General features: G+C 43.2%; 1 protein-coding gene across 1 annotated transcript; it reads right to left on the bottom strand.

Moving 5' to 3' along the window:
* Positions 1-356: 356 nt before the first annotated feature.
* Positions 357-22348, bottom strand: GABRP (gamma-aminobutyric acid type A receptor subunit pi; the record flags this gene model as incomplete). Its single annotated transcript, XM_082650596.1, has 9 exons — positions 357-659; positions 9638-9825; positions 10322-10474; positions 10951-11088; positions 14499-14581; positions 16220-16437; positions 17207-17274; positions 21705-21823; positions 22296-22348. 9 exons carry the CDS (start codon positions 22346-22348, stop codon positions 357-359), a joined length of 1323 nt encoding a protein of 440 aa, XP_082506722.1.
* Positions 22349-25896: the final 3548 nt, after the last annotated feature.

The following is a 25896-nucleotide window of genomic DNA, read 5'->3' as shown; positions in this document are numbered from 1 at the left end:
TCAATACACGTAATAGCTTCCTTTTCATTTTTTATATGAGTTAAATGCAGACCAGGGAGCCACTGGGCAGTCAGTCCTGAGTAGGTTTGTAATCTTGGGCTCCATGGGAATATCTTTCATAAAAATAAAAAAGGAATGGGTTGATGTTTCTATTAAAAGATTCTGTAATGCTAGGACTTCTACACAGCTTAAATAATGGTTGGAGGGGGGTTCATTGTTTGAGGAGAAATGCTCAAATGTTATTTTAGTCACTTGTGGCGCCACTGGATTAGGATGCACACTTGGTTTAGAATATCGTTTACATCATTACTTTGTTCTGTTGAAGATCTATGACATGCAAACAATTCAGCATACTCTCAAAAATACATGTAGTATGCCCAGTAAAATACATTGGCTAGCATAAAAATCAAAGGAAATAGGAGTTTGGAATATCGATCAACATTACTGGGGTTTTGAATTGTGAAATAATCAACAATCCTGCCCATCTTATCTCGGAAGATGAACTTGAACTTGTCACTAGTTTTCATTGTCAGGTCACTGTAGTCAACGTTATCGCTGGAAATTTCAATGCTGGCCAAGCTGATCTTCCGTTTAAAGGTGGAGATGGAGCTGTTGATGATGTTAGTGATGTTGACTTCTTCCACTTCCTTTGCCTTCCCCTAGTTCATAAACAGGGCAGTTAGATTGATAGACTTGACTCAGCAAAATAAGTAAGTGGGTATTTATATACTTAGAGGCCTTAGTATTGAATAATTAGGTTTAGGAGAGACCAGTACTGAGTGCCTCATAAATTGGCTGGTAAGCAAGATTTGGCAGTCCTATTATCCTGTTTATAGGCACCTGTCCCTAGGTCATCAGCTTGTATAATGGGAAGAATAACCATTGCCCATTCTAGGTGTGCATGGCCGTGTGGTAAATTTTAATTGCTCAGACCTTGAAGCTAGCTGACCTAGGTTCAAATCCCATTCTGCCTCTCACTATTGTGAAATTTTAGTCACCTTAATCCCTTTAGAACTCAATTTCCTTGCCTGAAAAATGTTGATGACATTAATACTACCTCTTGAGACTGATGGGAAGATTAAATGGCATAAATTATGTAGAGCATTTAGTAGGTGTTTGATGAATTCCGTTCTATTCCTGGGAGGAGGGAATAATTGACTATGAGAGTTAATAGAAATCAGCAGTGTCTTAAGGACTTTGCCACACAAACAGAAATAGTGATGCTCCTTGCAGTCCCATGGAGTTGCCATTCTCCACCATGGCTGGGACAACATAGACTTGGAAGAAAACTCCATGGTACGCAGAGACAACCTGGTCTGGGAAGAAAACTCCATGGGACACAGAGGCAACCTGGTACCAGGGCAGAGTCTGGGTGGGGTGGCAGCAGCCATTGTTGACTCTTACTCAGGCAGCACATCAGAAGCAGCCCAGGACTCTGACAGTGGCTGATCCACCATAGCTCACCACCATACCCCATACACACAGAGCATCCACACAAGTCCCGCTTGCCCTGTTGTTTGGCTCCCCGACAGGGCAGGGGTGGCAGAGGCTGGGGGAATGATCAGCTATGAAGGACAAAGGGGACTTGGACTCAAGGCTTCATCTGAGCAGAGCAAGGGCAACAATTGCTGGTGCCTGCACAGGCAGTACATCGGAGGGCAGTACACTCGGCCCTCTCTCTGCAGCCTACCCAAACCGAGAGCCCCCACAGGCCTCCTTTGCTTCAGCACTTCCCCAGTGCTGGGAGAGGGGAAAACATACATTTAAAGGGGACAGAGCCAGCATGGGCCCAACCCTCAGGGCTTCTGCTCCAGCTCCTTGGGAGCAGATCCCACCACCAATAGGGTGGTGATGGCCACTGAGCAGAAGGGAAGTCACACTTCACAACAGGCTCTAGCTCTAGCCCCTCCATTTCCAGTCCCACCTTCTTCCAGCAGAAGGTGGCAGAAGGTGATAGCTGCCAACACACCCTGAGGAAAGACATGACATGCGTCAACACCAAATCCAGCAAAAGCAATGGGCACATGCGCTCTGTATAGGGACACATCCACATAAGGATGCCCATGCAAGACTGCAATAGGTAACTCTTTCACCTAAACTCATAGAGGCAGAGACATTTAAGCAAAATGAAAAGGCAAAGGAACTGGTCTCAGTTGAAAGAGCAAGAGAAACCCCCGAAAAAATAATGAAACAGAAATAAACAATACCAGATAAAGAATTCATAACATTGGTAATAAGAATGTTAACTGAATTAGGGAAAAGAATAGATGAACGCGGTGAGAATTTTAACAAGGAACTAAAAAAATATAAAGAAAGATGCAATCTTGGGAATTTCCTGGTGGTCCAGTGGTTAAGACTCCATGCTCCCACTGCTGGGGGCCCAGATTCAATCCCTGGTCAGGGAACTAAGATCCCACAGGCCATATGGTGTGGCCAAAGAAAAAAAAAGACCCAATCAGAAATGAAGAATTCAATACTGAAATAAAACTCACACTAGGGTGCAGTGGTTGAGAGTCCGCCTGCCGATGCAGGGGACGCGGGTTCGTGCCCTGGTCTGGGAAGATCCCACGTGCCGCAGAGCAGCTGGGCCCATGAGCCATGGCCGCTGAGCCTGTGCGTCTGGAGCCTGTGCTCCGCAACGGGAGAGGCCACAACAGTGAGAGGCCCACGTACCGCAAAAAAAAAAAAAAAAAAAAAAAAAACTCACACTAGAAGGAATGAAGCAGACTAAATGATACAGAAAAATGCAGAAGTGGTCTAGAAGATAGAAAATGGAAATTACCCAATCAGAACAGCAAAAAGAAAAACAAATTAAAAAAAATTAGAATAGTTTGAGAGATATCTGGGATAACATCAAGTGTATCTGTGTTCATATTATAGGGGTCCCAGAAGGAGAAGAGAAAAAGAGAAGGGGATGGAAAATGTATTTGATGAAATTATGATTAAAAACTTCCCAAACCCAAAGAAGGACCAAATATCCAGGTACAGGGAACACAGAGGGTCCCAAGAAAACTGAACTCAAACAAACTCACACCAAGACATAATTAAAATTCCAAATGTTAAAGAGAGAATTCTAAAGGCAACAAGAGAAAAACAAGAACCATATACAAGGGAACCTACATAAGGCTATCAGCTGATTTCTCTGCAGAAACTTTGCAGGCCAGAAGAGTGTGGTATAATATATTCAATGTGCTGAAAGGGAAAAACCAGCAACTTAGGTTATATTACCCAGCAGGATTATTATTTAGAATTGAGGAAGAGATAAAGAACTTCTAAGACAAGCAAAAACTAAAACAATTAATCAATAATAAGCCTACCCTAGAAGAAATGTTAAAGGGTCTTCTCTAAGTGGAAAAGAAGAATCTAGAGGAAAGGGAAAATCCCACTAGGAAAGGCAAATATATAGTAAGAATTGAGGACCAACCACTTAAGCCAGTGCGAAGATTAAAAGACAAAAAATTGTAAAAGCAACTATAACTGCAAAAAACAGTTGAAGGATAAACATGAGATGTAATATATGACATCAGAAACACAAAATGTGGGGGAGGGGAGTAAAAAATGTAGATCTTTTACAGTGTGTTTGAACTTAAGTGACTACAAGTTTAAAACAAGTAGGTATAGTTATAGGTCAATATATATGAACTCCATGGTTGCTACAAGTCAAAAACCTACAATAGATACACAAAAACTAAAAAGAAAGGAACATAAGCATAGTATTAAAGGAAATCATCAAACCGCAAGGCAAGAAACAAAAAGAGAAGAACTGAGCAGAACCAGAAAAACAACTGGAAAAGAGGTAATAAAATGGTAATAACTACATACCTATCAGTAGTTACTTTAAATGTCAGTGGACTAAATGCTTCAATCAAAAGACATAAGGTGGCTGATTGGATTAAAAAACAAGACCCACCTATATGCTGCCTACAAACGAGGTAAATACAGACAGACTGAAAGTGAAGGAATGGAAAAAGATATTTCATGCACACAGAAATGACAAGAAAGCCAGGGTAGCAATACTCATATCAAACAAAATAGGCTTTAAAACAAAGTCCATAATGAAAGACAAAGAAGAGCATTATATAATGATAAAGGGATCAATACAAGAAGAGGATATTACACTCGTTAGCATAAATGCACCTAATACAGGAGCACCAAAATATATAAAGCAAATACTAACAGACATAAAGGGAGAAATTGACAGTAACACAATAATAATGCGGGACTTTAACACCCCATTTACACCAATGGACAAATCATCCAGACAGAAAATCAGTAAGGAAACAGTGGTCTTAAATGACACATTAGAACAGTTAAACTTAATAGATATCTATGGGACATTCCATCCCAAAACAGGAGAATAAACCTTCTTTTCATGTGCACATGGAACTTTCTCCAGGATAGATCATATGGTAGGTCACAAAACAAGTCTCAGTAAATTTAAGAGGACAGAAATTATATCAAGCAGTTTTTCCAACCGCAACAGTATGAAACTAGAAACTAATTACAGGAAGAAAATTGGAAAAAAACAAAAACATTTGAAGACTAAACAAAATGCCACTAGAAAACCAATGGGTCAATGGATACATCTAAGAGGAAGTCAGAAAATACCTCAAGACAAATGAAAATGGAAACAAAACTTTCCAAAATCTATGGGATGCAGCAAAAGCAGTTCTAAGAACGAAGTTTATAGCAATACAGGCCTTTCTCAAGAAACAAGAAAAATCTCAAATAAACAATCTAATCTACCATCTAAAGGAATTAGAAAAAGATGAACAAGCAAAGCCTAAATTTAGCAGAAGGAAGGAGATAATAAAGATCAGAGAGGAAATAAATAAAATAGAGGCCAAAAAAATAATAGGAAAGATCAACGAAACAAAGAGCTGGGTTTTTTAAAAAGATAAACAAAATTGATATAAACCTTTTAGCCAAGCTCACCAAGAAGAAAAGAGAGAAAACCCAAATAAAATAAATGAAAGAGGAGAAATAACAACTGATACCACAGAGATACAAAAAATCATAAGAGAATACTACAGTTATATGTCAACAAATTGGACAACCTAGAAGAAATGGACAAATTTCTAGAAACATCCAGCCTGCCAAAACTGAATCAAGAAGAAACAGACAATCTGAACAGACCAATCACTAGTAGTGAAATTGAATTTGTAAAAAACAAACAAACAAAACTAAACTAAAAACCTCCCAGCAAACAACAGTCCAGGATCAGACTGCTTCACAGGGGAATTCTACCAAACATATAAAGAAGAGCTAATACCTATCCTTCACAAACTATTCCAAAAAAACTGAAGAGGACAGGACACCCCCAAATTCATTTTATGAAGCCACCATTACCCTGATACCAAAACCAGGCAAAGACACTACAAAAAAAATTACAGCCCAATATCTCTGATGAATATAGATGCAAAAATCCTCAAGAAAATATTAGCAAACCAAATCCAACAATATATAAAAAGGATCATATACCATGATCAAGTGGGATTTAGTCCAGGGATACAATGATGGTTCAGTGTTTGCAAATCAATCAATGTAATACACCACATTAACAAAAGGAATGATAAATATCACATGATCATCTCAATAGATGCAGAAAAAGCATGTGATAAAACATCCATTCATGATAAAAACTCTCATCAAAGTTGGTATAGAAGGAACATATTTCAAAATAATAAGGGTCAATTTTTACAAACCTACAGCTAACATCATACTCAATGATGAAAAGCTGAAAGACTTTCCTCTAAATTTAGGAACAAGATAAGGATGCCCACTCTTACCACTTCTATTTAACATAAATAAAAGACATCCAAATTGGAAGAGAAGAAGTAAAACTGTCACTACTTGCAGATGTCATGATACTTTACATAGAAAACCCTAAAATCTCCACCCCAAAATTATTAGAACTAATGAATTTAGTAAAGTTGCAGGATACAAGATTAATATACAGAAATGTGTTGCTTTTCTATGCACTAATAATGAACTATCAGAAAGAGAAAGCAAAAAGCCATCCCATTTAAAATGGCATCAAAAAGAGTAAAATACCTAGGAATAAACTTAACCAAGGAGATGAAAGACCTATACTCTGAAAACTATAAAACACTGATGAAGAAAACTAAAGATGATACAAAGAAATGGGAAGATATCCCATGTTCATGAATTGGAAGACATAATATTGCTAAAATGTCCATATTACCTAAAGCAATCTATGTATTTAATGCAATCACTATCAAAATACCCATGACATTTTCCCCAGAACTAGAACAAATAATCCTAAAATTCATATGAAACAAAAAAAGACCCCAAATTGCCGAAGCAATCTTGAGAAAAATGAACAAAGCTTGAGGTATCACCCTCTCTGACTTTAGACTATGCTATTATAAAGCTACAGTAATCAAAATAGCACTGGCACAAAAACAGACACACAGATCAATAGGACAGAACAGAATTGCCTATGGTTAATTGATCTATGACAAAGGAGAAAAGAATATGTAATGGAGAAAAGACAGTTACTTCAATAAGTGGTGCTGGGAAAACTGTACAGCTTTAAAAGAATGAAATTAGAACATTTTGTCACACCATACACAAAAACAAACTCAAAATGGATTAAAGACCTAAATGTAAGACCTGAAACCATAAAACTCCTAGAAGAGAACATAGGCAGAACACTCTTTGACATAAATCATAGCAATATTTTTTGGATCACTTTCCTAAGACAAAAAGAAACAAAAGCAAAAATTAAACAAGTGGGACCTAAAATTAAAAGCTTTTGCACAGCAAAGGAAGCTATCAATAAAATGAAAAGATAACTTACTGAATGGGAGATAATATTTGCTAATGATATGAACAACAAGGGGTTAGTATCCAAAATACATAAACAGGGACTTCCCTGCTGGCACAGTGGTTAAGAATCCGCCTGCCAATGCAGGGGACACAGGTTCAAACCCTGGTCCGGGAAGATCCCACATGCTGCGGAGCAACTAAGCCCGTGCGCCACAACTACTGAGCCTGCGCTCTAGAGTCTGCGAGCCACAGCTACTGAAGCCCACACACCTATAGCCCATGTTCTGCAACAAGAGAAGCCACGGCAATGAGAAGCCCGCGCACCACAATGAAGAATAGCCCCTGCTCGCCACAACTAGGGAAAGCCTGCACACAGCAACGAAGACCCAATGCAGCCTAAAATAAATTAATTAATTTTTTTTAAAAAGTAAACTAAAAAAACAAAATAAAACAACAAAAAAAACCCAAAATATATAAACAGCTCATACAACTCAATATCAAAAAAAAACAAACAACCCAATCAAAAAAATGGGCAGAGGACCTGAACAGACATTTTTCCAAAGAAGACAAAAAGATGACTAACAGGAAAATGAAAAGATACTCAACATATCTAATTATTAGAACAATGCAAATCAAAACAACAATAAGATATCACCTCACATCTGTCAAAACGGCTATCAGCAAAAAGTCTACAAATAACAAATATTGGCTAGGATATGGAGAAAAGGGAATCCTTGTACACTGTTGGTGGGAATGTAAGTTGGTGCAGCCACTGTGGAAAACAGTATGGAGGTTCCTCAAAAAACTGAAAATAGAACTACCATATGATCTAGCAATTGCACTCCTGGGTATATATCCAGGTAAAAATGAAAGCACTAATTCAAAAAGATACATGTATTCCAATGTTCACAGATGCACTATTTACAATAGCCAAGATATGGAAGCAACCCAAGTGTCCCTCGACAGACAAATGGATAAAGAATATGTGATATATATATATATATATATATATGAAATATTAGCTAGCCATAAAAATGAATGAAATTTTGTCATTTGCAGTAATGTGGATGGATCTAGAGAATATTATGCTTAGTGGAATAAGTCAGACAGAGAGACAAATACTGTGTGGTATCACTTATATGTGGAATCTAAAAAATAAAACGAATGTAAATAGCAAAACAGAAACAGATTCACAGATATAGAAAACAAACTAGTGGCTATGAGAGGGGAGAAAGAAAGGGGAAGGGGTGGGCTTCCCTGGTGGCGCAGTGGTTGAGAGTCCGCCTGCCGATGCAGGGGACACGGGTTCGTGCCCTGGTCCGGGAAGATCCCACATGCCGCAGAGCGGCTGGGCCCGTGAGCCACGGCCACTGAGCCTGTGCGTCTGGAGCCTGTGCTATGCAATGGGAGAGGCCACAACAGTGAGAGGCCCGTGTACCGCAAAAAAAAAAAAAAAAAAGAAAGGGGAAGGGGCAAGATAGGGGTATGGGATAAGGTGATATAAACTACTGTGTATAAAATAGATAAGCAGCAAGGATATATTGTACAGAACAGGGAATATTAGCTATTATTTTGTAATAACTTATAATGGAGTATAATGTATAAAAATACCGAGCCATTATGCTCTACACCTGAAACTAATATAATATTGTAAATCAACTCTACTTCAATTAAAAAATAAATTTAATTTAAAAAATAAATAATTTTTAAAAAAAGAAAGCCTACAGGGAGTAAAATAAATGAAATACCTATTCTTTGGCTGGCACATATGATCATTTGCCTTTGGTACTTGAGTAATATAATTGTGAAACCTTGTTCACAATAGTTAAACACAAGAGAAAAGGCAACTGGATCTTTGGGCTATTCTGAATCCTCATTTCCTCACCATTGGACCCTGTGCAGTCCTGGCACTTTGCTGAAGTAGGGCAGCTCTTCTGCCCTGGATCCGTATCATTTTTTTGCCTGTTAACAGGAGCTTTAGTATGCTAACGTCTATCAAATTGGGCTTCCAAAGAATCCCAGGGTTCCGTAGGCCTGCAGAGAATAATAGTTAAGGGCATGGCCCGTTGCCCACTTCAAGTGGGAATAACAGGTAAGTGTCAGGCTTTGGAGCCAAGCAGATTTGGCTGGTGCGAATCCCAGCTCTGCCTCTTACTGTCTGTGTCCCCTTGGATAAGTCACTTATCTTTCCATACTTGAATCCCACAACTATAGAAATGGAGATAGCCTTACTGGGTTGTTACGAGCATTTTAAATGACATAATATTTTCAAAGAGCTTGTGACTGTGTCTGGCACATACATGCTCAATTGATAATAATCATTATTATTATTCTGAGAGCTGGACCATGGTGTTTCACAGCTAAGTCAGATAATAAGTCTTTCCCTGTTAGCAGAAAAATATGCTAATTACGAAATTTGCCACAATTTAATTTTTCCATACATTTTTCAGTAAACCATTACTTGTATAATTTAGGAAAACAAAAATGTGACAAATGAATAAATATTAAATACATATTAATCTGAAACATAAGCAGCGATCATGTTAGGTTTGATACTGGGTTTTTCATGGATGCTTTTTCTTGTGGTTGTGATTTTATGTTGCATACAGATAACACCGTTATTTTCTGCTGGAAATGTAAACATATTAATATCTCACTGTATTTGGTGAAAAGAGCAGTCTTTTTTAAAAGGTGTCATGACTTCCAGATTCCCCCAACTGAACAAGGATGAGAATCACTGGTGCAAACTGAATCACTGGGGGTCGGGAACCAGGTCCAGGTCATCTCTACAGACCAGTATATGGCACAGGTGATGAATCATATATAGGGCCCTCAAAATTCTTACCCTATCTTTGGCTGCCATCTGCTGTAGGGAGCTGTAGTGGGCAACTGCATATTCCAGGAGGGCCCCAAACACGAAGCTAAAGCAGATCCCCAGGTACACGTCAATGGCCTTTATGAAGCAGTTGGTGTTCGGAAGAGAAGTGCGGGACCCAATCATCAGTGTGGTCATTGACAATACAGTGGTCACTCCTGGGAAAAAAAGTAAGCAATGTACCCACGTCAGTGGGCAGTGAACCTTCCATCACCCCGTGGCAGACTGTCTCCCTTCAAGACTTGGCAAGGTGAGGATAGGACTCAGAAATGGAGCATAGCTCATTCTGAAAAGTCTGTGGCCTTCTGGAAAAGGGTTGATTTGTCTATTTTATACAGATATGAGTGATATGACTTTCTAAATGTTTCACCTTCTGTCTTCTCACTGGAGGGAGGAGTTCAGTAAACAAAATAACAGACAATAGGCCATCGAATCACAATTCTCCCTTATCTGTCACTGTCAAACACAAGTTTAAAAATGCATTATTCCTAAAATAGTCTCTCGGTCTCTCTTTCTCTCTCTGTAAAAGAGTCTCTCAAGAAACCAGCTCCTGGAACTGCCCTGGGAATATCAATGAAAACAATGGTAGAAGGTAAAAAAAAAATAAGGACCTAATAACCCAGTTCTTAGAAATCTCCCGTTGGAGCTACTTACCAATGCAGGTTCTTGCAGGAACTGAATCAAGGGAGATCCAAAACGAAACCCAGGATAACACCACCAGGAAAGTGGAAGGAAGATAAGTTTCCAAAATGAAATACAGGACATTCCTCTGAAGCTCAAATTGCAAGACCAGTCGTGTATAATTTCCTGATAGGGTGAACAAGGGATAGGAAATCATCCCTGCTCACCTAGCAGAGTGGTTTCCCTGTGGGATGTTTAACTTCACTATATTCACCTGAAGCCATCTGTTGTTCACCAAAACATAGTTAATCATGAACTGTCATCATAGTTTCAATGAAAGAAATTGCGGTTGTAGAGAAGGGGATTTGTGGGAATGCCCTCACCCAGGATCCTCTTCTTGTGCCTTTCTCTGTCATAGTATTCCTGCAGCATCATAACTGCTGGTTTCCTTGACATCTACTTCACTAGACTGTGAGCCCCTTGGGAACCTTTTCAGTAGTAGGTGTGGAGCAGGTAAAAGTGCCGAGCCCAAACCCTCCTGCCCCACCGCACCTCAGAGGGGTTCCTGGGCCCCAAAGGGACCAAGTGGAAAAAAGATGATACTTCTGACTCAGAATACAGCTCAGCTATTTTGCTTTTGTGCAGTTTGTCCCACGAGTTACCTGTTTCCTGCTGCGATCTGGTAGCTAACGTGAAATATTGTTGTACGGTGTACTGAGCAAGCCGCAGGTTCTCCAGCCCGCGCACAGAGTCATTCCCTCTCAGCCAGCTGAACTCCACGTCATTCCCATCATAGCCCCCTGGCAAGTGAAAGAGTGCCCTGATCAGCAGAAGGTAGCAGATTGAACTGGTCTGGAAAATGCTGTGATATGGAGGAAACAGAAGCTCTGTCTTGATGGTGCTAAGTCCAAGGATGATCCCATGCAAAATTGGGCATGATTTCTCAAGTGTAATTGCAGTGTCTACTCAGAATGAGATGACCTGCTAGGGCTTTTCACCATCAGCTGAGAACCGTTTCTATGCTAAGCATCGTATAGACCTGGTAGATGATAAGCAACTAGAAATGGCCTCTATCATTATTTAAATGATATTTTTGAACATGTATCTGTGAACCCACAAAGGCCTGTGCTAGACATTGCTTTTCAGGACAGTCTAACCCCTCGGAGGGGGTTCTCAGGGACTTTACAGTTGGTCTATTCATATTTTCATATTGGCATAAATGCAAAAACAAAAACAAAAAACCTTCAGCCAGCCACATTATTGATGTGTGTCAACATAGGTGTTTGATAACTCCCAAAGCAGTTTTACCAATATAGCTGATGATGGTAATAATAGCTACCTTTTATTAAACATTTATGTCCTTTACACATTATGTCTCTAAGGTTCTCATGAGCTTGCAAGGTAGACCTGCATATTTCTTCATTATTTAAAGCTTTTTAAAAAAATAAAATAGAAATGGATCTTATACTTGATATATATAAAGTAGAGCTTACATTTTTCCTCAAATGTTATTATTCAATAAATGCTGTGCCTTAGAATTGAGGAACTATAATGTTTTGCCCATTTTATACATGAAAATTATCAGATTCTGAGAGGTTGCATAAGTTTCTCAGGATACCAGTGCAAATGAAAAACAAACCAGGATTGTACCTCAAAAAAGTTGAATACCAAAGCCCATGGATGATGATAATAATAATATCTATCGTTTAGTAAGCAATTACCTTGCTAAGTGCTTTACAACATTATCATCTCATTTAATCCTCAAATGATACCTTTGAGAAGATAGATGAATGGTTAATACGCACATGAAAAGATGCTCAAATCATTAGTCATTAGGGAAATGCAAATCAAAACCACAGTAAGATACCACTTCACATCCACTAGAATGGCTGTAATTAAAAAGACAGACAGCAACAGATGGTGAGAATGTGGAGAAGCTGGAACATTGCTGGTGGAAATGTAAAATGGTGCAACCACTTTGGAAAACAGTTTGACAGTTTCTTGAAGACTTAAACATAAATTTAACCCAGCATTTCAGTCCTAAGTATCTGTCCAACAGAATCAAATCATGTCCACAAAAGGACCTGTACACAAATGTTACAGCAGTGTTATTCATAACAGGTGAAAGGCGGAAACAAGCCAAAGAGACTTGTACTACTTGTATTCTTTTGTCTGGAATAAAAAGGAATAAAGCAGTAAAAAGGAATAAAGTACTTAAAGTACTGATATATGCTTCATCATATATGAACTAAAAAACATTATGCTAAGTGAAAGAAGCCGGATGCAAAAGACCACATGTGGTATGAGTCCATTTATATGGAATATCTAGAAAAGACACATTCATAGAGACAAAAGGTGTATTAGTGGTGGTCTGGGAGCTGGTGGTGGCAATGGGGAGTGACTGTAAATGGGCATTAGGAGTCTCTTTGGGGTAATGGAAATGTTCTAACAATGGAATGTGGTAACGGCTGCACAACTCAGAAAATTTACTAAAAACCTTTGAATTGTACACTTAAAATGGTTGGATTTTATGGTATGTAATTTATACCTCAATAAAGCTGTTAAAAATAACTCTTTGAGTCAAATACTATTATTTTTCCTACTTCACTGATGAGGAAACTGAGGTTAATTCTACTCACCCAAAGTCACCCAGCTAGTGAATGGAAAAGCCCAGTGATTCTGGTACCTGTGATCTTAAACCTGGAACTTCATTCTCCAAGGCTACTGAGAAGTGGGATGCCAGTGTTGGGACTAACATTTTTTTAAGTCTTAACCTATGGTATCCACTGTCTGTCAGTGGTTATCTCCGCCTCCATAGGGGGGAGAAGTAGTCATGAGCTCTTAGAGGATTTCCAGGTAAAAATTGTCTGTGCACTTTCCCTTGGAAGCATGCCCTCATTTACTGAAGCCAGCTGTCCAAATAGGCCTAGAATCCCAAAGAAAAAACATATCTAAAAAAGTAAGTTGTACAAGCCTCTACTTAGATACTTTGCTATTACAACTGGTAAATGTTCACAGTCATTACATTCTCACTGCTCTGTCCCTGAGTGGATATGGGCAATTGTGGGATGGTATCAATTCTTGTCTAGGGATGGTGTTCAGGAAAAATGCCCTTGGTGAGGTTTCTGTACCCAAATAACTGCTGATAAACATTCAATGAAAGCTTCCTCTGCTCACTGGGGACGATATTTGTGCAAGCAGAGTGCTGAAGTTTCCAGGAGAATCTCACTCCTGGGTTTTGAGATGAGCACAGCCATCCATGGAGGGCAATTGCTTTTTCTATGTGGGGCTGAAAATGAGTTCTCTTTTTGATAACCTCAAGTTTTAGTCTGCCCCCAAACAGCTGTATTGCTTCAAGAAGGTTTTGCATGCATTTAATCAATAAGGTAATTAATCTGCCTGCCTGAGTCTTTAATTAAATGTCTACCTCTGAAAAACGCTGCCTCATAATGGTTGTGTTTCTTGGATGTTGGCCACTTGTGTCCTTATGTAAGAAGTGCCCAGTGGTTTCCAGCACTTGACTGTAGTTTTTCCTTCTTGCACGAGCCATGCCTTGATACCTTGATAACTCCTATATGCGGCATTTTCTTCTCAGAACACGTATCACTGGTGCCACCTCCCCATGGTGGGCATTTCAGAGTGGTTTACTAAGGAATCATGGAGATCACTCACGGTGCCAGGAGTTCATTTGACACACATCAACTTAGAGTAAAACCTCCTTCCTCATCACAAGAAAATCCCCAGACTGCAGTTTAGATGCCCACTTGCTGACATTACTAGATTAAGCTTTATATATATATCAAAACAATTTATTTTAGAAGGTGGAAGCAGTCTTGCAATAAATGTCAGTGATTGTTTTGTATACTTGCCATTTCTAACTTCTGCTGTGTTCTTTCTGGCTTCCATGAGTTAGCAGATTCTGAGGCCCCCTCCTAGTCCTACTGACCCCTGTTTGCTTGGCTGTCTTATCCACTTTTAGGTGGAAATATTTGGTGCCAATGCACAGTGGTCCTCTCCCAAAGATGTAATACTGTAAGGTTTGGTTTTGAGCGGTCTCCAGATCTCTCTGGATGTACACCCAGAAGGTCTGAACCCATTGTAATCAACATCAAGGAGAGAAAGGCCACTAGGTATAGGACACTCTTCATGAAAGCACAGATCTGAGTCACCCCAGAAAATCATCTAAGGGGCCCACACGATATATACTCACAGCTTTCTAGTTGCAACTTGCATGTCTGTGTGTCCATGGGGTATTTAGACAGGTCCATGTTACATGCAACGGTTGTTGTGATTCTAAGAAAGGAAAAATGATGGATTCATAGAGAGTGTTATGAGGATGCTATAGAAAGTATACACTCCCTCTTAAGGGCCACTCCAAGAGAACTTTCACCTTGACTCTTACAGTGAATGTGTGACTTGGTGCCTACATTCAAAGCAGTCCTGAGTTTTTCTGTGCTAAGTGACACCTGTGAGACTCAGTTAAAGCTTGGGGTCCAGAGTGGAGGAAGTTGGAATGTTGGCAATTCAGAGGCAAACTTGCAACAACATTGCAGAACAGAATAATTCACTGGCTTGTTTGAGATGCTTTTTCATTCAGTGTTGAAACTTATTCTTCAGGAGAGACCCATAAGGAGTCCGTGCCTATGCAAAATGCTTCGCATGAATTATCCCTTTGAATTTTTAAAGTAGCTTGACTAGGTAGGAAATATTATTATTCTCCTTTTGCTGCTGAGGGAACTGGAGCTCAGAGAGTCAAGTAACTTACCTAAGGTCACAGAGCAAGAACTTGCCCCCAAATCTGTCTGACTCTAGAGCCAGGCTATTAATCATCATCCATCACTTGTAATCCTTGTACAGGATGCTGTGTTATGTGCCGTAATACAGACAGACACGCACGCACACGCACACACACACACACACACACACGTGCTGTGGGAATACGAGGAAGGGGCACCTTAATACGGACTGGAGTTGGGGTGGAGGGAGAGGTCTACTGGACTTCTTGAAAGAGGTGCTGGGGTTCTGGCTGACCTTTGCAAAACTCAGTGCAGCTGAGGAGTGTCAGAGAAATGGTCCGAGACTTCAGCTCATTGCTTAGCTCCGTCCTTGTTTTACAACTTCAGCCTCTCACTTGGGATTTAAGATCAGCCTCATGAATATTTGGTTCCTGGCCTTCTGCTGAAGGCCTCTAGCAGTGTTTGCAGTCCTTGTCCAGCCCTGGCACAGGCAGCCATGAGTCCTCCGCCTGTGGGCTGCCTTACATAGCACTTTGGGGGCATCTTCCCTGTTCCTGCCAACCAGCGGCTCGATGAACGATTGGGTGGGAGGAAGTTTTGGCCTCAGGGATTTGTAGAAGGGGCAAAGGGGAGCCTGTGACTACGGGTGGTGAGGCTTGGAGGACTCTGCTTTGCTTCTCTGTCTGTACAAGAATGACTCAGCTAAGTAAAGATGTATTCTTAAGCCACCGCCACCCCGCTGAGCCCCATGAAAGGAAAGTTCTTTGTATCACCTCTCTGTTTGCTCTTGCTGTTCCCCTTACCTCTTCTTGGCGAACTTCCGTTAACTCTTTAAGATTCAGCTCAGAGTCCTGTGAAAGCATCCTCTAACATCACCCCAAATCACTAACCTACTCTCCACCTTGGGGCCCCAGCGCCCTGACTTCCTTTCCTTATGTGTCTGTGTCAGGACAGTGTCTTATTCAGCTCCATATCCGCAGTGTCCAGCACGGGCCTGGCACAGAGCACACATTCTCAGTAGATTCTTGTTGAGCCAAACTGGACTGAGAAAGGGCCCTGCTGCTCTGGGGACAGGGATCTAAGAAGGCAGGCACATGAGAAGGGTAGGTGGTTATTCGAGCGCTGTTCAGAATTCCTTTGCCTTTTCTCCCCGCTCTTTCCCCCTCCAACCCTGAGGTCGCAGGTATCCAATTACCTGAGAGCATACAGGACTGTGCCATTGGAGAAGAGGCGGATGAGCCTGTTTCCCACAGTGACTTCATGGAGGAAGGACTTTTTGGACTCCACGATGTAAGTGTCTGGCACCCAGAGGAACTCCACTAGGCGTGCATCCAGAGTGAAGCTCTTGTCGCCTTCGAACACCAGCCGCTGGTCCGTCCAGCGCTGTCTGAGGTATATGGTGGCTGTGTAGTCCTGAGGGGGCAGCCGGTGGGGAGGAAATGGATGGAGGGAGAAAGCTCAGAAAAGGGAAGGAAAAGGGTCAAGTCTTACTCCCCTACCCACCTCCACTGAGGTCAAGAGCACGTACTACAGTAGACATGGGTAAATAAAGTTTGTCTTGAGGTGGTGGCCTGTAGCAATAAGAGAACAAAGCACCTTATTGATTCTGGATAGTAACGCCCACTGCCAAAAGGGGGCCCCACAGGAGCATGTTCAGGGTCTTAACTTACTTGCCCTCGATCACAGAGGCCACACCAAATTGTTGAAGGTTTTGGTGAGCAAGGTGCTTAGGTTGTCCAGGATTTACCCAGAGTCCACAGTGGACCCTCTAAACTGCCTTTAGTGTCACCTTATCTATAATGTGTTGTCTTAAGTGAGAGGACGGTTGAAAGCAGTTACGTGATTGTTGGTTTTCATCAGCTTGTCTCCCACTCTGTGAGGGACCATGTGACATTCAGGCTTCCCCCCTGCACTTTTATTCTTGTCCCCCACTTTTATCCCTCACCAAGTACACCCACTCCACTCCCTCATTTCTCCCCTCCTAGCCTTTGAATCCACTTTCCTTCTGATACTCAGAAGATCTGTTTTACAAGCATCTTCCACTGTCTGGAGTTTCAGGATAGGTCTCCAGCTTCTGCCATTCCAAGTAAGTCTCTGTTCTGCTTTGAGTAGCTAGAACATGTGTCCTCATAAAACACAGGAGAGGGGCTCCTTGGGTGGAAGATGAGGGGGCCACACTTACCATGTTACTCTCTGAAATACTGGAAATACTTGCAATGTCCAGAGTCAGTGCTATCTGAACAGGTTCTCCTAAGAATGAAGAAAAACCAGAAAGACTTCCATAGAAACACAAACAGATTTCCTAACCCTACATTAGCACAGTTAAAAAATAAGCATATATTAGAAAATTATGCCTATTGGAAACTTTTAAACAATTTAGAAGTATATAAAATACTTCTAAATAAAAGGTTAATTTCTATCCTCCCCATCTCAGGAGGAACCACTATGTAGCGTGTGCCTCCCTTTTGTATGAAAAAAATACACAAATATGTAGTTAGCTAAATACATAAGAGAGAGACCACACGATTAATTAGTGTATATTTTAAAGAATGTAGCGGTATTTGCTACTTCTTACTTGGAGATTTTTTCCTATGGTGCTTGCAAGGGACTCATTAGAAATGTAATAGAGATTTGGTAATTTGTACACAAATATATTTCCCCCCCCAACCAAGTAAATTTACCACAAGATGGCATTCAAGACTGCTCATGGTTGAGCTCCCGCTCACCTCCTGACACTCTCCTCCACCTCCTTTATTCTCCAAGAACCCTAAACTATTTAGAATTGCAGAGCTGTCCACGTTTCATCTGGTGTGCAGATGTTGGGTCTCAATCCTGGAGTCCCAGCAGATGGGCCAAACTCCTGAGAGGGCCTGTCTTAGCTCTCAGGACTGAGGTTTGGGAGCCACGATACTCGGCGGCCAGGCCAGGCCAGGGACGTTTACTCCTCCTTAGGCTGGACATGTGGAACAAAAGCCCAGGAGTCAGAAAGACGTGAGTTTCGATGTGGGAAAAGTTACCAGGTCCTTCAGAACTGCAGTTTTCTCACCTGAAGGTTTGAATATAATGCTAATGACATCAGAGGGTCACGGACAGGGTTAAATGAGACTAGGTGTGTGACAGCTTCTTTGCAGGGTGGTGGCAAGAGAGAATGGACATGAAGTGCCCGCCTGGCTGGACATCTAGAAGGTGCTCAGAAATAATTATCTGTACAAAGTCCCCAGCATTGTTCCTGTCACATCCTACCAGGCGCTTAGTAAACAGCATTTCCCTTCCCTTCCCCTCTCCTCCGGTGATCTTAGCTAATTCTGGAAAAGCAAAAACTTTCCTCACCAGGTTAACAGATAGAGTAGCATTCACTTGCAAGATAACTGGGGACGCCTCTGGAAACTGACAACGCGTTAACCAGGAAAAGGAGAGGCCAAATTCAAAGGACACTTAGAAACAGCAAACTGGGGGGAATCAGACAGAGCAGCCTAATGATCGATTGAAGGAAACCAAGCCACAGGATATATAGGTAAGAATTTGGAAGTGGAGTTTTAAAGCCAAAGCAATTAACAATAATTAACTTAATACTTAGTGTTAATACTTGGTGGGAAAGGGGGAGATCTTTGAGGGCAGACACTGGAGGGTGCTGAAGGAGTTATGGTGCTAAGTGGCTTTCTGCCCCTCAAGGCAGCAAGGTGCAGTGTTAAGAAGAGGATCTTAGAGTCAGAGTGTTTGAAACCTCTGCTGGCCACATCATAGCAGTGTGACCTTGAACAAATTGCTAAACTTCTCTGTTCTACAGTTTCTTACCTGTAAAATAGAGCTACTAATGCTAGCCAGCAAGGGTTGGGTTGGGAAGGTTACAGGATCTATCTTATGTGCCTGGAACACAGTGGGCAGTGGGTCAGTGTTGGTTGCCCCCCTCCCCGCCCCTTGAGAAACATGGAGAATGGAAAACACACAAGAGCTCCAGCCTCAGTGTGGGTTTTTGTTTGTTTGTTTAGTCTGTTTCTAGGTAGTCTAGTCTAGGCCTTCCTTCAGTTGGCTTTTTTATAGACCGGAGTTTGCTCCTTCTTCCCCTTGAGTTATAAAAGTTAGCTGTGCCACCAGAGGGCAGCTTTCTCCTAGGAAAGAGGTCAAAGCCAGGTTCTGGGCAGATTTCATGAGGGCCTGCTTGCAAACCTGTGCTGTCCAGCTCAGTCCCTGAAAAACCCTGTAGAGGTCTTGTCGCTCAAGGACATCAGGGTCCGAGAACTGGGTGGACAGACATTACGGAGAGCAACAGTCCCTCCGTGGGCCTCGAGGCTGCCTTGTAAATGTAGGTTCTGTAGAAGGCAGCGTGCCACAGGCTCGTGACAAGGGGTGGGGGTTGTGCCTTCCCCTCCTTTTGACCGATGACCCCTTGCCCCATTTTTGCCCCAGGTGGATCTGGGCCTCACGTCCCCTTAGGTCCACTCCAGGCTCAGAATGGGCACCTTGCCCTAGGACTCTGTACCTTGTTGGCCCGTGAGCAAGCAACAAAAAGGGCAGTGTGGGGCTTCCCTGGTGGCGCAGTGGTTGAGAGTCCGCCTGCCAATGCAGGGGACACGGGTTCGTGCCCCAGTCCGGGAGGATCCCACATGCCGCGGAGCGGCTGGGCCCGTGAGCCATGGCCGCTGAGCCTGCGCGTCCGGAGCCTGTGCTCCGCAACGGGAGAGGCCACAGCAGGGAGAGGCCCGCGTACCGCAAAAAAAAAAAAAAAAAAAAAAAAAAAAAAAAAAAAAGGCAGTGTCCTGGCCTAATTGTTTGGGATCTGGGAGGCAGAGAAATTGTTGAGTGGAGCCAACCAGATGTGGAGACTCATGTGCTTGTCATTAGTGTTCAGTTGCTCCTGGGAAAACCAGAGGAGGTTGAAGCCCCCCAAGGTCCCTTAACATAAGGACCTCAAATCCTAATTGTGTGGCCAGGAAGCTGCGTCTCTCAGATCTCCAACCGAAGGGGGTGTGATTGGCCCTAGCTGCTGTGCTCTGAAATCTTCCACCACACTTGCTTGGAGGCCATGCTTCCCATGGGCTGCATCCCACCAGGGACTGAGCATGGCAGGAATACTAAGGCAGGCCTGTTCCTGGGAGGCACAGAGATGGGAGACTCCTCTGATGGGAACTTTAGCTCAAGAACTCCCTGGTGGCCTTTGCAAACACACTTAGAATCGCACTGTAGTCTAAGACTCCTCCACCAGCCTTCCTTCCCTCCCTCCCTCCTTCCACTGGGGTCAGACCTGCATTGCGGTCTGACAGTTCTCCAGCTTCCTCCTTTTTCTGCCCCATATTTTGTCACAGATATGGCCCCAATAAATATCTTGCACGGATAATCCCCTCCCAGTGTCTGTTCCTCAGAGGACCTGGACTGACCCACTAATGCTAGATCTGACCAGAGAATTTTATCATCTGAAGGGAGGAGCAAGAAGGAAAGGGATGAAAATAGACTGCATCCTGATGCTGTATTTACACACTTCATTTCATTCAGTCCTCCCTGTGAGGCAGATAATGTGACCCCCAATTACAGAAAGGGAAACTGAGGCTCAGAAAGCTAAGATGCTTGCCCAGCAGTAGAGCCAAGGAGCCAAACTCGGGTTTGTTCCACTCCAAGGCTCTTTCTACTAGTTTCTGCTCGAGGTAACAAGACATTAGTGACCACATTGGTTCAGTCTTGCATTTTACAAACAGAGAGGCTGAGACCCTGTGAGGAGGTATGTGGTGGCCTCATTCTTTCCCTCCTTGCCTCATTCTTCCAACAAATATTAATTGATAATTTGCTATCTGTTAAGTACCGAGATGCTGCTGGGTTTGGTGAGGTAAATAAAGCAAGACTCCCCCAGGGGACTGCAGCCTAGAGCTGAGACAGACATAAAGCCAGTGACAGTATCACCCGGTAATGGCTATGACTTGGAGATATGTTCAAAACAAAGTGTGAAGAAAGGGGATGGGGCCTGGAGGAATCTGGGTGGGCTGCTCAGAGGAGGAAGCCTTTGATCTAAGACATGAAGGAAAACTGACATTTCACCAGGGAGTCAAATTGGAACAAGCCATTCTTGACAGGTAAACAGTCTCAGCAAAAAGCACGGAGACCAGGGAGGCCAAGGAGGTCAGGGGGCACATTTGTAGCAGGGCATAGTCGGGAGAAGTTGGGGAGATGAGACTGACAGACAGAGGCTGGGCTGGGGAGCGCCTGGTGTGCCATGCAAAGGGCTCTGGACTGTATGCTGAGGATGCTGGGAAGCAGGCAGGTATTCTGAGCAGCAAAGGACCCAGGGGGGTCATCCAGTTGACAGAGTAGAGGGTTAGCCTTGAGGAAGCAGGCTGAGGCAGGAGGACCAGGTGGAGTAGTCCTGGTGAGACATGGTGGGTTCCTTGAATAATGACACTGGAAGTGTGAGCAGAAGGCGGACAGCGTGTGTGAGGTTGTGAGGGGGCTCTAGGAACCTCCTCAGTGGGGAGGAGTATTTCTGTATCCTGCAGGTGAAGAGACCAGAGAAAGTGCTTTCTCCAAGGTAGCGTGAAAAATCATTGGCAGCTGTCTGTATCCATCACTGCCACTCCTTAACCAGTGGCAGGTCAGAAAACGCAGTCGACTAAAACCTCCTGAAACCCTTGTCTGCATATTGTCTCTGTTCCTATCTTTTTGAATTGATGTCCTAGGCAAAAAGAATGACCTACCACCAAAATTGGGCCTGAGGAACTTGTTATATCCTGCTGTGAGATTCTCAAAGCCAGGCAGGGACAGCTTGTCACTTCTGCTGGCCTTGATGTTAAACTGATTCCCCTGGATACACATCCTGGAAAAGAAAATGGGTTTCGGTGCACAAGCTTGCTTACGTGTGGATAAACATGCATACACACAGACTTGAGCTTGTGTTTGCATGTCTGTGTGTGGTTGTGCTCAGATACGAGCAGTAACTTCCCCAAAGAGAAATCTCTGATTTTCAGCTGCTGAATTAATACATGTCCCGATCCCACTCCATTTTATTACCCATTTGCTATATATCACAGTGTCATGCTAATTTGGGAACACTCCAAGCACCTTCCCCCCCAAACCCAAGGGGTTCATCCATCTATGACCCTTTTGGAAGCTTGACTTCTCCAGATAGAATAACTGGCAAGAAGTTGCATTTGTCCTGGTGCATCAGGGAGGTGAAGGCCTGACGTTCTGTCTCACCGTTGCTAAGTAGAAAGCGCTGCTGCCCCTCCCACCACATGCAAAACCCAAAGCAGTTCAGCTCAAAGCCACCGTGGGGTAGCAAAGCTCACCTTCCAGTGAGGAGACTCAGACACAGGAAGGTCAAGTGGAGACTGTGCCTCATGTTGAGGAGCTGCTTATGCAGAGAGGGGCTGAAGTAGAAATACCTGGGGAAACAGATGGGGTAGGTGAGAGGCAGACAACCCAAAAGGCTCACCTCCTCCCAGCCCAGCTTTTCTGTCCTGTGGGGCGTCAGTTACAGCATTTTCTCCACGTCTGTGGGGAGCAGCCTCTTCCCACACCTTTCCGTTTCAGCTCCTGCCCCCTGAATGTCATCCAGGAGTGACTTCATTTTGAAGGATCACATTTTAAATCCAGCCCAAATAAAGGCTGAGGACTTGTTTAGAGGGTGGTTCACCAGAGCAGAAATATAGCTGGTCCACCCTGAGCTGCATATCTGGGGATCCCCAGGACTGTCCTCACCCTGTCCTTGTCCTGACTTTGCCAGGAAGGACATCCTCGACGACACACTCCCCCTGACCACGCCATGTATCTGAGGGTCTAGGCCTGTTAAGCAGGTCACGTAGCCAGGAAATGAAAACTTCCCGAGGACCTCCATGTGCCAAGGAATGTGTTAGGTACTTTCCCACAGATCTTCTTGCTCTATCCTCACGGTGGCCTTGTGAGATGGGCAGGTTAACCCCTGCATTGTGTTGAGGAAACAGAACTCACAGAAAGGTCACTGTGCTAGTGAATGTCAGAGGAGACTGTGAAGCCAGGGATGGCTGCCTCAAGACCCAGTCCCACTGGCTGCTCTCCCAACCTCCTGGACCTGCTCCCTGGGTGCTTTGAAGCAGTTCAGATGCTGTGGGTGAGCACTGTATGCGTGCAGACTGTCAGGGTAGGCATGGCCCAGGGGCATGGCCTCCTCAGGTTTGGGAGCTGCTGTCAGATGTCTCTGAGAGAGCAACAGACAGTCAGGCAGGTGAGCCTGTGACCCGTCACGCTGGTGACAGCAGAGTGGAGGTTCTTGGGGCGGGGGTGAGGGCTCAGGTTGCATTCCCAGGCAGATCCAGGCTGGGTCATACCCTCTGCTTTGGTAGCTTCTGTGAACCAGGCCACTTTCTAGAGTCTTGCCGTGCTGGGGCTTAGGGTGCCATTCAGCCATTAATTAACATTATTTTACTTACAAAACAAACACATGCTTATTGTAGAAATGGAAATGAGATAGAGATGTATACAGTCAGAAGTGTAAATCTCAGTGATGTGTCATTGTAGGGTTATCAATTTAACAAACGTACACTCTGGTGGGGCACATTGATGGTGCAGGAGGCCGCGCACGTGTATGGGGCTCAGTTTTGCTGTGAACTTAAAACTTCTCTGAAAAGTAAACTCTCTTAAAAAAACAGTGTAAATCCCTCCCTCACTCCTCTCTAGTCTCATACCTCCGAGATGACCACTGTTAACAGTTGTTTTATCCAGACATCTACTATGTTTATATATAAACATATGTCTTTGCAGGAAGAAAAATATTTAACAGCAAAATTGGGATGATAGTGTGCATATATTTTTGCTATTTACATTTTCACTTAATAATAAAGCAAATCTTTATTGAATATTGAATGCACGCTTGTACTGTGCCAAGAACCTCTCCAGTCCTCACAACAACTTTTTGAAGTAGTAACTACCATTCTCATTTTACAGATGAAGAAACTGAGGCTTAGAGAGGATAAGGAAAGTCCCAAGGTTACGTAGCACGTGAGGGGCAGAAGTGAATCCAGGTAAGCTGAGCCAAGAGCTTTTTCTTTTTTTTAGCATTTTTATGGTTTTGTTTATTTCACTTGCACCTTTTTTAAAAAAATTGAAGTATACTTGACTTACAAGTGCTTTTAATCACTGCACCTGACACATGCTCTTTCCCAATGTCAGTGGGACCTTTCCATGTCAGTTCCTATAGATCTGCCTCATTCTTTCTGATGGCAGCAAGGTATTTCATAAGGTCAATGTATTAACATTTATATAACACATGTCCTATATAGATACTAAGTTATTTCCAAATTTTTTACTGTTACAAAATCAGTAATGAACATCTTTGCACATATGTAAGCTCCTATAATTCTGCATTCTGTCATGTTTCTCTACCTCAGTCTTTTCCTTCTCACACATCAACAATACCATTATCAATCCACCAATGGTCACAATCAAACTTTCTCCCTTTAGTTCATTTCCTCAACCCTTGTCCTTCCCCTTATCCTCAGTATCGAGTTTAAGAAGCAGAGGTAGTTCCAACATGTGCAGGTTTCCACTCCCATTCCCAGAATCGCTATCACATAAATACCGTGAGCTCCAAACTTCTCATATTAGCCTCCTTCCTACACAGGCACGGTTCCCCTGTCATCAGTCTCTTCAGTATAGACAGAAACACTTGTTGGGAAGCAGGAGTGGATCCTGAATTAGGTTGAGGTGAGGAAAGGCATTATTACCATGGGTCCACCTTGAGCAAATCACAGAAGGTAAAGGTGTGTGGTGTGTGTCCTGGGTGGCAACACAGACAGGAACACCTGTGGCTCGAGTATCAGACAGAAGGTGCTTTACTCTTACTCTGCACTTGCTCTGAGATTGTATTACTTCTCCCTGAGGTTCAGTTCCCTCCAATGTAAAAGGGATAGGAATCAATAGTTCTTCAGATGATGGTGAAACCTGATACAAAGTAGGTGCTCAGCAAATTCCAGACCCGGCCCCCTTCCCTCAGTCCCAGCAGGGCTTATCTTTGGATCCCCTTCCCTTTCCTCCCTTCAGGCACTGGGAGTTCCCTTACCAGACAGCTGACAAGGCTCCGTTAGGACAGGTCCTTCAGGGCTTCATGCTGGGCTTTCAGGTACGGCATGGTCTTCTGGGTCCCCGAGATTTGCCCCATCATCAGCCCTGACCCCCTGGATGCAGGCACACAGTCACTCTCTGATGGAGTGGATCTCTCTGCGGGAAGGACAGAGCTTCAAGACCAGCCAGGCAGACAGGTGGGTGGAGCCTCTCCCAGCTCCTCCTCTGGGTGGAGCTCTGACCAGGTTCTGGATGTCTGTGGGAATCCTCAGCTCCGGCTAGGGCTGCTGGCTGCCAGGCCTTTGATTCTGAGTTGCATCTCAGCCATGCTCCTGGACCACAGCCAGAAAAGACTCAAGATCAAAGACCCATGAAAGTCAAATAGAATGGGTAACGCCACCCATCGTGTCTGGAAGATGAGTCTCCGGTTCTGAATATGGAGGACACCCCTCTGTCCTGGTATAATGGAATGGGGTTTTGCAGTGCGTATGACCTTGGACAAGCCATTCCACCTCTCTAGTCCTCAGCTTCCCATCCATAAAATAGAACTTGACCATTTCTAAAATTCTGATCCCTGGTTACGTATTTGAAAAGCTTCTTTGGGATCAATAGAGAGCCTTGTCTATGTAAAAGGAGACTTGCAAATGCCAAGACCTCGTGCTTTCCACGCTGGGAAGTTTCAAAAAGAGACATAGGGGTCAAGAGAATGGGGGATAGAGGCTGAGCAGGCCAACCCAGGAAGAGATAGGAGAGACTCTGGGAGAAATTTGGCTAGGTTTCTAGGTTGCTCCCCCTTCCCCATCCCTACCCCTCACACAGAGGATTTTCCATTCCCCACAAAGTCCATTTTAG

The sequence above is a fragment of the Grampus griseus genome, assembly GCF_964374135.1.
Source record: "Grampus griseus genome assembly, chromosome: 3".
Classification (NCBI taxonomy): Eukaryota; Metazoa; Chordata; class Mammalia; order Artiodactyla; family Delphinidae; genus Grampus; species Grampus griseus.
Note: the sequence above shows the minus strand (reverse complement) of the source record. Positions and strands in the feature narration are given on the sequence as shown.